The 17395-nt window shown below is 38.9% G+C and overlaps 1 protein-coding gene across 3 annotated transcripts in view; it reads right to left on the minus strand.

Annotated features, from left to right (window-relative positions):
- ITGB6 (integrin subunit beta 6) overlaps window positions 1-17395 on the minus strand; it is a 78971-nt gene that overhangs the window by 47885 nt on the left and 13691 nt on the right. For all 3 annotated transcript variants that reach the window (XM_019809690.1, XM_011236964.3, XM_019809689.2), the window contains exons 6-8: window positions 13557-13722; window positions 12174-12335; window positions 8979-9074 (exon numbers count right to left, since the gene is read on the minus strand). In XM_019809690.1, the coding sequence (XP_019665249.1) occupies window positions 8979-9074; window positions 12174-12335; window positions 13557-13722 (424 nt within the window). The remainder of the gene's footprint in view (window positions 1-8978; window positions 9075-12173; window positions 12336-13556; window positions 13723-17395) is intronic.

Consider the following 17395-nt stretch of genomic DNA (forward strand, 5'->3'; position numbering starts at 1 on the left):
CCATCGAACTTTACATCGGAATCCGGGGATGTAGTGTATGGTGATTAACATAATATAATAAAAAAAATCATTTAAAAAAAAAACGCTGTACACCCATAATTCATAAAGGGTCCTCAGTCAGTCAGATACCTGTGACGTCTATTCTCTAAACAAGAAAAAAAGTGGTGTTTTGGAATGCCTGATGCCCATAGAAAGACACCATGCTTACTTCCCTAGGCCTTCAAGACTGAGGTATCTAGTTTTAGCCTACCCTTTCCACTCCACTCTCTTCTATCCTGGCTCACATCAAGCTGACTCGCCTTTTTTCAGTTTCTCAAAAGCATTGAGCTCTGAGTCCTTTGCTGCCTCAGGGCCTTTGCACCTGCCTTCTCATCTTGAAAACTCCTCAACCTTAAGGTTGCTGCTCTATAATCATGTCTTGAAAGGCTTCTTCCCAGAAGATCCTATAGAAGTAAGTCTTATATTCTCCTCTTTAATTTTTTCCATTGTTATACATTATTCTTTTCCATTTTTAGTAATATTTCCAAAGTTTTTAGTATAAGCATATTCCATATATTGCATGGAACATACTAATACTAAACAATTATTTTTGTTTATTTGAAATTCAAATTGAATGCCCTGTATTTTAATGTGCTACATCTGTCAACCCTACAGAAAAAGCATGTGAACTTTTGAATAAGTGACTAAAGTGTGCCCAAACTGTTCAAGCCCAACAAAATGTTCTCCTTTGAGAATTTTCTGTCTACTTTTTGAAGATTCAATACCATAAGGACAACAAAATATTGAACTATGTTATAATTAATAGTTATCCCTTGTAGCATATTTTTGGCTTTTTTAGGTAATTCGGCATAAAATTAATATGCATAATACACCCAAAATTTCTAAGTCCAGGGGCTGTCAGTTTAACTTGTCCCTTGTACCTTGATGCCCGGTGTAATCTGTAAAAGACTATGCCATGTGGAGAATGCGTTGTAGTTAAACTCCTGCATGGTGATCTGAGCCAAGGTGAGCTTCCTTTAAGCATCACTGTAATTTGGGCCAGCCTCCAGTCATGGACAGAGAGGCCAACTGTCATTGTAGAAAAGGCTTCGGGGATAAATGGGTAACTGAATTAAATAAGAATCCCTGAATTCTGTGAGGCTCTGAGGAAGTGAAGAGTAGAGCAATTACACAAATTTGAGCACTTTGTGGTACAGAGAGGTACCTTTGAAGAAACAGTTTGTTCACAGAGGTTGGAGTCCCCATCAAAAGGGCACTTTCAGGGATTAGAAAATTGATACTAGAAATAATTTGTTGGTCCTATTAAGGTTATAACATGAATGTATAAAAAAGTAACTAAGTATCATTTGAATATGTAAAAAAGTAGCCTGGTAGTCAATGTAAAAATGTAGTAATTATGGATGTTCTGGGACTGCTGATGAGAGGGGAACAAGTTTTTTTTTTTCTTTTCAAGATTTATTTATTCATTTGAGAGAGACAGAGCATGTGCGTGAGAGGGGAAGGGCAGAAGGGGAGGGAGAGGGAGTGGGAGAAAGAATCTAAAGCTGACTCAGCGCTGAGTGCTGGAGACCAACACAGGGATCCGCCCCACGACCATGAGATCATGACCTGAGCCAAAACCAAGAGTTGGAGGCTGGAGGCTTAACTGACTGAGCCACCTAGGTGCCTGGGAGCAAGTTTGTTTTTATTTTAAAGCAGATACCCTGTAAGTATGGCAACCACAGATTTGGAATACTGTAGAATGACCTTGATTTCATCTAATGTGATTCTTGTCAGTAAAAGTGATTGTTTGACATATAACTAAATGCAATTTAATTTTCATGCCTTTATAAGACTGTAAATGTATGAACTCATTCAAAAAATCAGAATATACTTAATATGTACAGTATGATGCCAATTATGTTAAACTATGTAAATGCATGCCAAAAAAGAGAAGACTTATTTTAAAATGTCAAGGTTGGCTAGCTGTGTCTGAATGGTGAGTTTATGAGTGATCTTTATTTTCTTTGTGCTTTTCTGTATCCACCTCCCCCTGCTCTTTTTTGGGAAAATAACATGGATTAATTTTGTCATCAGAAAAAAAGTAATTTAAAGTGTGTGGTCTTTTTTGATTTTTGGTTTTGGCCACACTCCCACAGTGTTGGTAAGAGAGTAACTGATACAGCCACTTTGGAAAGCAGTTTGGACACACCTAGGTGACTTGAAGATGCTGTTTCCTGTGAGCCAAGGACTTGAGTTCTAGACGTGGATTGTCAATGGAGAGCACATGTGTAAGGATGTGCGTGGCTGCAACCTTGGTAATGCTGAACAACTGGAAACGATCTGATGTTGTCAGCTGCAGAATGAACACATTGCAGTGCATATACTCAATGGACTGTGCATGGCAGTGGAACAAAGTACACTGGAGTTACATGTATCTCTGTGGATAAGCCTCAGAAACGTAACACTGAGCATCACAGTGTGAATGTACTTAATGCCCCACCACTGTATAGTTAAACATGGTTAAAATGGTAGATTTTATGTTATGTGTGTTTTACCATCATAACCCAGCCCTCGAAAGCATAATCAAATGCGAATTGCAGAAATAATAGGCACAGATGAAATTAAACGTGTAAGCCAAAAGTATGTAGCTATTTATGGTTCATCGTGCTGAACATTGGTTACTTCTAGGAAGAAAAGAGGAGGGTAGGGTTAGTGTTGTACAAGGACACAGCAGGCAACTGTAGCTGGAATGTCTTATTTCTTTGAAAAATCTGAAGCAAATATGGTGGCAAATGTTGAGATTCGAGACAGTTGGGTAGTAGGCATGTGGGTGTCATTATATGACTTCATTTTTCTGTATGTTTGAACTGTACCATCATAACAAAACCCTATAGTCTTTTGTTAAACCATGTGTCCCCCTTTTCTCCTTTGGCTGGAACTGTATGGTGATTGCCATCGACAATAGCTGTTGAGGATGTGTTGGCCAATGGCATGATGGGCCCAAGCTGTGTGGCCTGTTCTTACCACTCAGAACTTAATAGTCCAAAAGGCAGAATCGAAATGTCTCTCTTTTTTCAACTCCACACATTTTAAAATTACTCTGTTCATCTAAATTAACAGTAGCAGTCAAGGACCCGAGATGAAGTGTACACTGGTTTTGAAGGACTCCGCCATTTTTAAGAATTCTATCTCTTCATCTCTTCATCTGTGAGGCTGCTCTGCTCCACCCTTAGGCTGTGTGCTTTTACTGCTCATTGACTTTCAAAGTTGGTTACTTTGTTTACAAGGCTGCTCCTTTGGTTGTCTGGTAGTTAGGAACTGGCATGCTCTTTCAGGGCAGCGGCCAAGGTTCCAGTGCAACTTAACTCAGTGATTGAGGCTGTAGACTCAAAGTGCCTTGGTTCAAATCCTGGCTCTCACAGGCAACTTGCTTTATTTTTAATTCTTTTATTATTTATTTCATTTTAATTTATTTTATTTGGTTCAATTTTTATTTTTTATTGTATTTGGGTTTATTTTGGGTCTGTAACATGGAGATTAAATGAAAAATGAGTTAAAATACTTAACCCAAGCTGCCACCTAATAAGTCCTCAGCAAACCTTCCCTATTATTCTCATAGTCAAAGCTGCGTAACGTCTTTGGCTCTCAGTTTCCACTGCTATAAAGGGAAGGGCTTAGTCCAACGCTATCATACTGTTAGCATCAAAGCTAGTTTTACGATAGGCAATTAATTTGCTGCCCCTTCTAACAAAGATGGTGAGTAGAAAAAAGTAAAAACACTGACAGATATGAAAACTCTGACCCCTCAGCAAAACTCTGCCTTGGGATGTCTGTCCAGAACACAAGTTCTAAAATCCCCTCATCCTGCTCTTTAGGCAAATTATTGGTCTACAAGTCTGTTTATGCTCTATGAGGCTTCTACTTTTTTTCTTTCCAAGATTTTATTTATTTATTTGACAGAGAGAAAGAGCGCACAGAGGGAGAATGAGAGGGAGAAGCAGACTCTTTGCTGGGCAGGGAGCCCAATGCAGGGCTCGATCCCAGAACCCTGGGATCATGACCTGAGCTGAAGGCAGATGCTTAACAAACAAAGCCACCCAGGCGCCCCAGCTCTGTGAGACTTCTTATGGCAGTTACTCTATTTATCTTCCTCTGTTGTCACAAACCATGGCCTAGTCCAAGGGAGGCTCTCAAGAAATATTTGATGAATGAATGAATGAATGAATGAATGAATGGCTCAGTCAATAGCATATTGGTTCTAATGATATGCTAGACATTCTGGATGTTCTGTAAGTCTTGAAACATTTAGGCTTTGTATTGAAATTCCATTTTAGGGGGGACATGGCTGTCTCAGTGGGAAGAGCATGAAACTCTTGATCTTAGGGTCATGAATTTGAGCCCCACATTGGGTACAGAGATTACTTAAATAAATAGAATTTTTAAAAAAAAAATCCCATTTTTTATTTGTCCAAGGGTTGGTCTAATAGGGCACCTCATTAAAACCCTATTTTAAAGCTCTATCTTTTAAAGTTTTTTACCTGTGTGTTTATTTTCTGATTTATGAGTCTTTGAATTCTTTAGAAGAAAAGTACTATGTGTAAACTCAGGGTAACTACTGGTGACTTTTCATGGTTGTGATTTATTAATTAGTCTGAAAAATGCTTCTAACTACTTTGCCCTGATAGTCTGAGGACATGAGTGTTATTTCCAAATCCTCCCTCTCTACAAGCTGTTTTTATTAATGAGGAAAGCGTAGGCTGGCTCTCCTCAGTCTTTATTCCCAGATACCATCAATTAAAGATAAATCAAAATCCTTTTCCATTACACTTGAATTAAGAGTAATTTGTTAACTCTGTGGGGATTTCTTATAATCCAGAAGTTCTCTTTTTATTCCTAGATGATTTTATATTCACTAAAAGCATAAATTTGGAATACTTCATTACAGGATGGGGTTGATAGGATAAAGAACAACTTTTTTGTCCATACCCTAAAGTTAGCTGTACTTTGGCTAGCTGAACTTTGTGTGCAGATCATTGGAATTCATGGTGATTTCCCTCCTCCAGGTTGAGAGTCACTGACTACTAAAGCTGGAGGTCATCTGGTCCAGTCCTTTTATTTTGTCAAAATTGAAGCCAGAGAAAAAGGGATTTTCATCAGAACAAAATTGTTTTGATCTTTTCCAGTAGTGAACATTATAAAACAAAACAATAATAGAACGGGCTAACAGACGGCAAAAGGGTCCACTTTTTGTTTTATCTCCCTCTCTAATTCTCTGCCTCCTTTCAACTCTCTTGCTGCACTGAAAAGCTCAGAAGATGAGCAAGAAGGAAAGAAGGGGTGAAATAAAAACTGGGTTATTGATTCTTGAAAAAATGAAACTTCATGTGATAGATAATATTCACAAGCCACACAAAAACAGCAGGCTCACAGCATGTTGTGGCTACTCTTTATGCTTGTTCTCAGATAACAATGATCATCAAATGGGGGTACTTGCTCAGGGGTTTTCCTTTTGTGGCCTAATAAGAAGGCTCTTGAGCTTATCCAACAAGGTGGTCCCAAGGGTGATGGCAGAGAGTTCCTTTCCTCTGGTGCCATCTGGGTCCAAGGTGGAAGGGGTGGAGGAGGAGACAGCCAGGGCTGCAAAGGATTATAGCAATGGGTCAGGCACACCTCTCCCTGCTTGTGTATATGGGCTCCCTCAGCTTTGACAGGTATTTGTCACATGAAACTCCAAATTACCATTTAGAAACTCTGGCCCAATTTGACTAAAGATGAAATCTACCATGTATTTGGAAATAGCCTAAACAGAAAGATGAGCAAAACCCACTATTCTCCTCAAAGAGGCAATCACTGAGGGCATTTCACCTCTAGAGAGAAGGGCCCTTTGGTGGTATTAAAACCAGCATGGGTCTCCTGTCCCTATGCTTTAGATACATCACTCTGTCCTAATAACCATAGGGACATCAATTAGCAGTCATAAATGTTAGCAACTAAACTGGGAGTGTCCATTACCAATGTCTTGTTTACTTTCTAATGTTTCAACATTACATTGTAAATACTAGGTTATATAATAATTATCATTATCAACTTCACAAAACTCATCTTTTCCAGCCAGATGTAGACATTTTGAAAGATTAGGATATTTCAAAGTCTTGCAACTAATCCCAGGTGATAAATAATATGATTTGATAATGTAGTTAAGGATGCTAATTTAATTGTTTTTTATCTCAATATCTCACTAGGAAGAAAAGACTAGTCAAATTAGACAGTCGGGCTTTAGTAGCCTGATACTATCTTAATGTAAATTAACAGTAAACATTTGAAAACAACAGAGGAGATAAAAATTTTTTTTTTAAGCTTGGGTAATTGAATCCTGATTCAAAATGGTGTTTAGCACTAGAATGCAATATGCTACCTACTGCTCAGTCTATTATCTATCATTATCTTTTGAACCCTGTAATTGGACAAACAGGCATCTATTCATAATAATAAGTTTGTTCAAAATCATCTGTTTGCTGGAGTCTGGGGTGCGCACTGCTGTCGTATTGAACTGACTGCAAAGCTGCTTACTTTTTTCCTTTCTATTGTCTGTTCTCCTTTGTTACCACAAAGTACAGCAACACTACATATCTGGACAGTCCAGAGCATCTTACCAAAGTTACAAAAAAAACCCAAGAAACAAAAAAAACACAACCCAAAACCAATAATTTTTCCTGCATTCCATGAGTGGACAACATAAATCGTATTTGCTGCAAGAGGGGCCACCATTAAATCTGAGCCATCCCCTGCCTGGAGTGTGGCACATAACTATGCTTAACACAGACCTGGGGCAAGCAAATTGCCTTCTGGAATTTCCATAGATCCACCCACTTAGTTGCTTTATTTATCCTATCACTGGTTTCATTTTTCAGTGATTCTTTAGTAGTCATGTTCCTTCTATCACAGCTATCCAAACATCAGCTTGCATGGGACTCCTGCTCACAGGGGTCTCCTCCTAAGAGATTTAAATGGAAGGGCAACGCAAGCCATTATTGGTTAATTTTCAGTTTTCATTATCAGTAAAACAAGAGATCAGCATTTTCATGCTGTGTGAAACCTTCAGGGAAATGCAATGTCACTCTCATTATTTTTAGACCCGGCCTCCCCCGCCTGCCCCCACAAAAGCAGATGGAATGATGAGTCCATCAAAATAGAGATGAAATGATGAAAGAAAGCATCAGAGTCATAGAGTGGGCTGCTGCCCTGGTCTGCTGCATGGCTCCCTGACAATGTCCCTTTGAATTTAGTGGAGCCTGGATGGTAAAGACCACAGATCATGACAGAACATAAATTTGCCTCATAATGAGATTAGTAGGCAGGCAAAATAAATGTCCTGCTGTTACGTTCGAGGCAGGCTCTAATCTGGTGTTTTCCTTGGAAATGATCATTTCCTTTGCAACGGGGAACCGTCGGCGTCTAAGGAACTTAAATCTGACAGATTCTGTTTTGCCACGTGGTTATTTTTCATGTTCTTCTGTCTTTTTAGTAGCAGTTATGAGGAGGCGTGTAAATGAGTTGTGAGTCTTAGAGACTATTACCGAAGTGAGTTATGGACGCCTCTGTTCACGATCACCAACCCTATTTCCCAGACTCCTCTTTTAAGAAAAGTTTTGTACAACCCTCCTCCCACTTCTAAACAGGAACTGGCTGTGGAGGAGGTGTTGTGACCCCCAAGGTCCTTCCACTCTAGCCTTAAGGATCAAAGGCAGAATAGGCGCACTATTGTAATTGGGGTATTTTTTTTAATCTTTAGCGCAACTCGACTACTTAAAACCACTGGAAACAAGTATCACATACTAAAGAGCCTTAAAAAAATGCCCAGATCGGGTGAACCCACATGAGTAGAACAAAGGACTTGAGTATGCAGCTTGATTGCAAAGGACTTTTTTGGTTTTCGGCAGAAGGCAATCTCACCTGGAGTACAATACCCTGCTCTCATTAAAAATGCAAGATAGGATCTCCTCCTGGATCCTTTCTACAGAACTCAATGCAAGTTCATGGGCTGTACTGTCCTTAGCAGTGAGTGGCATTTAATCAAAGCCTTCTGTGAAATAATCTGAGTTTCCTGAGCCCTGTAAAGTCACCAAGAGAGTTAAGGGGTCCTTTCAAGGGAAGGGGAGATCAGACTCTGAATTTAGGAGTATTTGAAGCTTCTGCATAGAAGGCATAGACAATTTAATGTACACCTATTTTCTCTACATTTTCTCAGGGCCAGGCTGGAGATTCCTTACTTCTCTGTGAAACCACCCTTTAGGAATAAAGCATTTGCTACTACCTTGATTGATGGTATTCTGACCTACTGTTTTCATAGGCTGGAATAAAACCACAGAAACCTTTTGTGTTTGCCTGTGCATTTTACAGTCTAGGCAGTGGTTTATGAACATTAGCGCATCTAATGAAACAGCGCCCTTCCTGCATCTGTTGTTTCTATCCAAAAAGTTGAACTGCAAAACCAGCTAGTAGGAGGGAGAAAATATATTTTGGACCAATTTAACAAGTTTTTCCTTTCAACTTCTTACTTCTCAATGGTTGAAATTGTATCTCTACTTATGTATTTTCTATGCATCTGATTTGTAGGTGTCTGAAAGTTTCAAGTCAATTCCGCTCCTATTCTCTGTTAAGCCCCTCCTCGTCAGATGGAACAGTTCAAGGGAAGACAGACTGATTTCTGTTAAGCAGGTGCTCCTCCATTCATTGGTGCTCTTACAACTTACCATGTCATTCTCGAGTTCTTTCTTCTTTGCCCTACCATATCTGTCCCCCACTCTCCATCACAGCCCTGGGTTTGTAATTTAAATTGCAGACAGTAACCGAATCCACTCTACCAAGTGTCCAGTATATTTGTCATGTGTTCACGATTTTCTAATGGCATTCCATGATTAAACCCTCAGAGTTCATGTTAAAGTTTCATGTCAAGTAATCTCCTTGAAGGAATTCCCCAAATGGTGTTTACTTACCTCATATAGATGAACTTGTTCTTGGGTTACAGCAAAGATTAATAGCACGTTATTTTGCACCAGTTTATCAATGAGTTGTCCAATTGTTGGATATTCCTAAAATTGACACAAAGATTTTAAGTATCATCTTAACACGAGTATGTAAAATAAAGAAAGGAATGCTTCTTTCAAAGATATCAAAGATATCAAACATATCATTGGCATTTTGCTTTGGTTCTAAGTTAAAAAAAAATCACAGTTAGCATTAGTTACTTAATTGGTTTAATAATTATTGCCTAAATCTTGTAAATCCAATTAATTCCTAAGAGTCAGTGCCCGGCAATGTGGTGCATTGTGGTCTGTCACTTCTAAGGAGAGCACTTGGAATTTATTTAAAGACTTATAGTGTGTCATATTTTCAAGGGTAGAGACACAGTTCTTCTAAGTGCCACTTGGCAGCAGGCTCAAGCTGTAGAGAATGTTTGTTAGAGTCAGGGGAGGAGCGGATAGATGATGACAGAGGTGACTGAGGGGACTCAGGTAGCCCAGAAACTCTACTGGAATTGGATGAGGCGGGCTGAGGGCTGAGGGCGGAGGAAAGGGCAGCCTGCTGAGGAGTGAAACACTACAGTTCCTCTGTCCATCTGATCTGCGACACTCCTGCGCCAGTTTCGGGTTTGGTCTTAACTGACTTTTTGATGTCAATAATCAGTTTTATGGGATCCTGCAGTATATTTACAGGACAACTGAAAACACATGGTACCTTTTTCTCATTGACACATTAATTCCCAAGTGATATGAGTTCTTTAAAAAATAAAGAAGGTATAAATTGTCAAATTTGATTACTTTCTAAAGTTAAAAAAGGTACAGCACATTTGGCTGTTGTATGACTCCAAATGTGGATAATGTACAAAGAGGAAACTCAATGAAAGAGTAGCCTGCAAACAATGAAACTAAGAATATGTTGGTCGTGAAGTCAGCCAAAGTGGAGGAACGCTGATAAGTAAGCTTTCCTGGACACTAACATGTTCACATAATCTCAGCATGCTGGGAATAATTCTGCCTAAGAGCTTCATTAGGCCCCAGATTCAAGTTGAGGGAAAAGTACAGTTTTGCCTAAAATACTCAGGTAGGTGAACCAACTGCATATCTGGCTGTGTAATATGTGCTTGCCATCCGATTTGGATTTTTATTAATAAACAGTAGTAGAATCAAGGTAATATAAATTTTCCAGAGGCTGACATATTCAGTGTTCCCTGCTTTTTCAACTGCCCTAACACCAACAATCATTGGCTTTTAAGCCTGAATTCCCCCAACGCTGGCCCCTCCTAACGACATGTTCTTGCATTTTCAGCTGCTGTGGGTGTGTAGCAAGGATCACACCATGAAGCCCTTCGTAGGTGGACAAATGTCGTTTTCTATTTGACTTACATCAGTTGGCACAATTCACGCAATTATATTGTGTGTGTGTTCCTCAAGGACAGGGACCATGTCCTATTATTTTGTGGCCCCAGGAGCTGAGCCCAGTGTTGCGTGCATAGGAATTACTCAAAGGACCTGGGGAACTATGCTGTAGGCATGGAGATATCCCATGACTTCTGTGCGTTTGCAGCAACCTACTGGGCAACAATGAATTGAACACTTATTAGATTAGAAGGTCATATGAAGCAACAAGTAATGTTTACTTCTATGATCCTGCTTTTTCCAAGACGTCTATTAATGGGGCATTTGAATAGTTACAAGAAAAAATAATAAGAAAGAGATCTATGTCTCACAATTTCTTGGCACTCAAAGGAAATGTGGCTATTCTCATGGATATTGTAATATGGAAAGGCAACTTATGTGATAAAATTTTGAGGACTAATATTGATCAGAATTTAGGGGAAAACACATGTTGAAGTTTAGCAATTTAAGTCAAGGAATGGTAGCAGGTGATTTGTGAATCATTAGTTTTTTTTTTTTTAAAAAACTAATTACCATCACGTACATATATATATACACACACACATACACATGTGTTATCTCGCTGAATTCTTTCTTTAGAGAATAGTTTTTCCAATCTGATATTAGTATTCTGGGTTCTCTTCTTTCTCTCTTTCTCTCTCTCTCTCTCCTCTCTCTCTTATATACATTCCTATAGCATTGTCATTTTAAAAAGTCACTTGAATTCTTTGTGCCATATTTCCCCAAGTGTTAAATGGAGATAATATGACCTTCCCAGGTTGCTGCTTCATAATTCAATTTTATTTCATACATAGTCAGCTCCCACTGTGTTCTGAGCACTGTGCTGGCAGGAAATAGAGGTAATACACCAGTCCTGGTCCCAAGGAATGCATATTAGAGAAAGACAGACAAACATAAGCAAACACATTTCCACATAGCGACAGGTAAGAAGAGATCTATGTACTAGAGCGAGGGGAGGGACGATCACTTTGGAGCTCAGTAAAGGGCAAATAGGCCTCTCTGGAGCAGTCATGATTGAGTTGGATTTTAAAGAATAATCGAGAGTCTCTCAGCAGCCTCGGAGGGAAGGGCATTCCAGACAGAGGGTACAACATGTGCACAAGCATGGCAGCCTCGTGATCCATTCAAGGGAAACAGATACCTAGGGTCCTGAGGAGTATCAAATGCGATCATGTATGTCAAAGAGCTCTGAAAATTTTACGTTATTTTACACAAGTCAAGAGCTTTTATTATTTTTCCCCCTTTGAATGTTACCAGCATTTTTAAGATGATGTTTTAAATGACAAAAATAAGCCAAATGTGAATAAACACCAGCCAAGCAGTACTTGACAGCCGCTCCCCATGGAGCACCATGGTGCATAAAAGCGTGATGTTATTTAGGGCCATGACTCTGGGACCTATCATTCACAGAAACTCCTAGGTGATTGCTGTTTTGGCCTCACCTCCCCTTGCCGGGGCTGTCATTGAGAACAGAATGAGCTGATGGCACTGCTTTTTACTGACCTTGGGCTTTGTAAGAAATCAGGGAGGTTCTGGGATCATTCAAGCCATAGTAGACCCAAACTTCTCACCATATCCCCACCACCCACCTGTGTTCCTATGGGAAGCTCTAAGGGCAATTTGTTCGTCCCAAAGCAGAAAATGTGCACTGTTTTCACCAAAAAAATGTGGGTTATGCTGTGTATTGCAGTGATTGTTGCTTCATTTGCCTACTTGCAGCCCTGGAAACAGTGTAGAGTGCAGGTTACACACCAAGACAGTTGACATGGAGTACTCATTCTTGCTGTCCAAGTGACAGAGACCATCGTTAGGAATGACAATGCCTGCCAGTTTGCTATCCATTCCAAAATGAGAATCGGCATCACTCACAAAGACCAGGAGATGGAGGGAATCATTCCGCCAGCCAATCTTTTCCTACAGTGAGAAAGAAACATTTGGGTTATGTGCAATAGAGGCAGGCATTTATTGAGAGTAGATCAATTATGACTGGACACATTCAGATTACAAAAAACTATATTGCAGATCTATCTGTTTTGGCCTTTTTCATCTATTGTGAGTTGATGATTATTAATGTATTTAAAACATGAAATTCTATGGCAGTTGCTTTTTCTTGGATAACACTTTCTGATGATTTATGTTTCAGAAAAAATAGTTCCACTATAATCACTACCCAGTTGATCTTGATTTTTGTATAGTTAATTATTTTTACTGTCCAACTTTCAATTTACCAGAAAAATGAGGAGAGGGAATGAGGGAGGTCATAGATTATCCCAAATCCAAGCTGAAGAAAAGCTAGTAAGAATGCAATGCACAATGGACTTAAAGGTTGCCTGTTTTATTAAAATGTCACCCAAAATTAGGCACATTTTTCTCTTTCTACTGATACCATCCAAAAATTATAAATATAATACAAAGATAGGAAATGGTTATCAAAGTATGATCCCCAGCATATGGCTTTTTAAGATGATCTGTTGTCTGTTTCTTAGCAGAGCTCTCCCCTTTAATTGATATTAGTTCAGGAACTAGTGGGACAAAAAGTCATCCTGGCAGGGCCACCCCACTTTATCCTTTTTCTTCCTTCCCTAATACCTCGCCCCCCACCACCACCCCAACCATCCAGGACTTTCAGCACTGTCTGTTTCCTGGTATTTTCCAGGAAGAGCTGTCATCTGAAGACAGGGCAATCACTCCCTTTGATACCTGTCTGATTATCAAGGAGGAGTGGTGTTCCTGCATTGTTGTAGGGACAATGTAGCTTCTGACACCAATTTTGTTGTTTCAAAACAATAAATATCTATTCTTATGTAGAAGTTTACACTGACTCAAGGCATTTTTACTTTTTTCGTTAATTTCTGCCTGTGGTTTTTATTTTTACCATGGTTAATTAAAAAATAATCTAATCTTGATCTTTGACAATTAATCAATTTTTCCCAACACTACTCTAACGTTACTAGATTATTTGAATATCAGACATAAAAAAGTGTCTGTTTCAACATGACTAAATTACAAATTTTTGGAAATTTTATGTTTTAAGAAATGTAAAAATATGGCGATTAAAGGAAAGATAAAGTTAGCTAAGCTTTTCAAAGTAGATTTGCTAATAAGAGACGCAATTTGTGTTAGCCCTCAGCATACCTTACACACAGCAGCTTGCATAATTGCATCAAATCCACCTTCTGGTGTGTCAATATTAGCAGAAATTTTCTGATTCTTCACAATTTCATTGAATCGTTCAGCATCATTCGTCAATGGCAAAATGTGCTTGAATCCAAATGTAGGTAAGCAGAAGTATGGAATACTACTGCAAAGGTAAAATGTGAAAATGTTCTTAATGAAATATGATATGACACACAAGTAATGGACCTAGTAGCCTAGCAACTTCATCTTAAGTGAAGATGGATTTTCCTTAAGAGCCTGACTCTGGAACTTGGTTCTCCGTCTCCCCGTTAAGCTTGTTTCAGCATTTCCCACTTATCCCTTCCAAATTGACCGTATTAGCTACTACTGAGTGCTTACTGTGCATTTTACTTTGGCTAAAGCTCAGATAACAGATAATCAGGTTGGACTCCCCACTCCTCTGTGTGTGTGTGTGGTGTAAGTGCGTGTGTGTGTGTGTGTGTGTGTAATCACTACCTTCTAGTGCTTCTCAACCAAAATCTACCATTAAGTTTCTGTGATGACAACAATTCCTTTGTATTCCAATAGCTTAAGCTGTTATCAAGTATGAGTCACCTTGTAGCAAGATTGAGAGAGATACCCATCTTCTTTCTTCTCTGCTCCTTCCTGTACTCCCAGCCCTGACTGCCAAGGGCCCCAAAATCACAACAGGGCTCTTGGTTCTGGAGCTCAACTCGACTATGCCTGAACAGACTTTTGTGGACGTGGGTAAGAATAAAACTATCTCTTAAAACAGTTGACACATGGGAGAAATGTTAGGATGAGATCTGCCCCAAAGATATTGCAGTTGAACAGAAAAAGCTGATCACGAATTCAGCCACATCTTATTCTGAAAGCCACTTAGTAGTCGTGGATGAGACTTTGGACAAGTTACTCAACCCTTCTGAGCTTCAGGTGTTCATTTGTAAAATGGAGATAATGGTACAGAGCAGAGGTTCTTAAGTGCAGTCCCTGGACAAGCCGCACGAACATCACATGGGAACTTGTTATAAATGCAAAATCTGGGATACTCTTCCAGATTTACTAAGTGAGAAATGTGAGGGATGGGCTCCCTGATGCATTCAAATCTTCCTTATGCATTCTAATGTTTGAAAAACAGTTGAATAGAAGTACAGAGACACCAAAGAGTGGCCCCCAGTGAGGTTGTGCTATGCCGCCTGGGGAGAGCTGGTTGACTCTTGTAAGAGCAGCTTTCTAGGTTCAGGGGCCTGTCTTGCGAGCACACGAAGAGCTGGAGCGTCTTTCAGAGTGAGGCTCCTGTCCACCAAGTTCATCTGCCTGAGGTAGACTGTCTTCAGTATTCAGATTCCATATTTGCAAATTCACCTACTCACTAAAGTTTATTTTTAACCCCCCAGTCAATACCTTCAGTATTTTCTGAATCATTCATGTACACACACAGAGTGGCAAAAAATTTGAGTTGCCTGGTTCGCAGGTTCCCAGCGGAGGTGAAACAAGGCTCTGTGTTCTTGCTTCAGCTCTCCAACTGTAAACAAGTGTCCCTTTCGTGGTCTATTTGGTGCCATTTTTTTTCATTTTTGTGCTTTTTTTTAGTGATTTTGCTGCTTAGAATGGCCCTCAAGTGTAGTGTTGAAGTGTTGTCTAGTGCAGGAAGGCTGTTATGGGCCTTACAGAGAAAATATGTGTGTTAGATAAGCTTTGTTCTAGCGTGACTTATATAGTATTGTTGGCTGTGAGTACAATGCTAATGAACAACGATATATATTCAGTTGTTTTTAAACAGAAAGACACAGAAAATAAAGTTACGTATTGATCAATTGGAAAAAAAAAAATGGCCAGAGGCTCACATGAGCCTAATTCTGTGTTTCCCGTTGGAGCAGTAGTTTTAGCATTGGCTAAGTCAGTGTTTGAGGAGACTTTATAGAGCAAGACTCCCACGAATGATGAGAATCTACTATACAATCAGAATGACTAAGGAATAGTTCACACTGGGAAGTGGAGCTCTGCTGGGACTGAAATGCTGGTGTCTGCAAAGGTAGCTATTTTCTTCCTGTCAGTAGACTTTCATGGAAAGTAGGTCATAATCCAAAATGTCCTCAGGCTTCAGAACAAGGGTAGTTGGAGGACCGCAGCTCTCTGAGATGTCCCAAGAAAGCCATCTCCAGAATGGATGCTCTTGGTCATATCTGGCTCCTCCCTCACCTGTGGTTGGTTTTTTCAGTTAACAAAAATTTGGGAAGCTCTGGTAGCCAACAGGACTGGGAACTCTGGAAGAGCCTGGGCTAAGGCTTTTGGATGCATGTGGCCCATACTTGCCTATGGGTCTGCTCTTTCTTCGCATTCCCCTAACCTACGATGAGTAAACCTATGTCTGTTCATTCTTTCAGCTCTGTCAAGACACCTGGTCCGAGGGGCCCAGGAGCCAGCCTATAGCTTCTGGGGAACTTCTTGTCTTTCCCTTCTGACTCATTATTTTTAACTTTAATTCTCAAAAGGCAGTCTTATTCTCTTACTTATATTATCTTGCATTAGCTTTCATTGAAGCTCTGAAGTGCTGACCACAGATAGTATCTATTTAGTAGGATTGTTGTAAAGCCTGAATGAGATTAAATATGCAAAGCACACAGCACAATGAGCTCTTCAGGTAAGTGCTTAGTAAACAGTACTGTCATTTTTTACATAAATCACTTTTACACAGAGTCTAGCACAGACTTGAGGACAGAAAGGGATTTGGCCAATGACATCTAGAATCATATGTTTTTTTTTTCCTGATGAAAGGAATAATACATGTTCACTGAAGAAAATTTGAGTTAATATAAAAGTGTAAAGAAGAAAATAAAAATCTAAATTTTAATAGTTACAAGATATATCACAGTTTGATAATCTATTACTAAAAATTTATTTCATGAATCTTTCTGTAATTAAATAATGTAGTGATCCTTCTGCATACACCTTTCGGATTCTATTATATCTCTGCTTAGAATTGATTCTTTCAAGGGAAATTACTGGGTTACTTTTCAGTCCATATTAGCAAACTCCTTTCCAAGAAGTTTGTATCAGTTACATCATGAAAAAAAAAAAAAATAAAAATATATCAGATGATTAGTTAAAAATGACATCTTAACTTAATTTTTAATTTCCATTTTATTGCTACTAAGACTGTGCATTTGTACATATTTATTGACGGTTTGTATTTCTTTTTTTGCCAATTACCAGCTTCCATCCTTTGCTCATTTTCTTATTGGAATATTTTTTATTTTCGATCTTAATTTTAAGAACCTTTTCTCTTAAAAATATTAACCTTTTGTCTTTGTGGTTTGTCTTTTAATTTTGTTTATGCTGTTTTGGGATATATACCTTAAAACTTTTTATGCAGTCAAGTGTTTTTCAACCTTCAAATATGAGACATTTTTTAAAGAGGAAGAGGTTTAATTTTCTTTTCAAATTGTTACCTATTAAATGGCAATGATTTAGCATTTGTTCTAATTGCTCCAATAGCATTTTAAATAGTTGTGTGTTGGAAAAAAATGCATTCAATTTAGAATAAAAAGACTGAACAGTTATCTATTCTTGGGCAAGCTACTTACCACTGCTGGGCCTCAGATCCTCATCTGTAAAATGAGACTGATAATACTATCGACTTCACAAAGTTCTTGTGAAGGTTACATGAGATAAAAAGCATGTAACTATGTGACATGTACTGTTGTCCCTGTAATCTAACTGCTCTTGGAAACTGAGCATCTTCTGAAACCAAAGAACTAGCATTCCTATCTTTTTGTAAGAAATTTACACGTTTGTTGGTTAGAGTTGCTAGATAGATCCTACTAGAACTCTGT

The sequence above is a fragment of the Ailuropoda melanoleuca genome, chromosome 2 (genome assembly GCF_002007445.2).
Source record: "Ailuropoda melanoleuca isolate Jingjing chromosome 2, ASM200744v2, whole genome shotgun sequence".
Classification (NCBI taxonomy): Eukaryota; Metazoa; Chordata; class Mammalia; order Carnivora; family Ursidae; genus Ailuropoda; species Ailuropoda melanoleuca.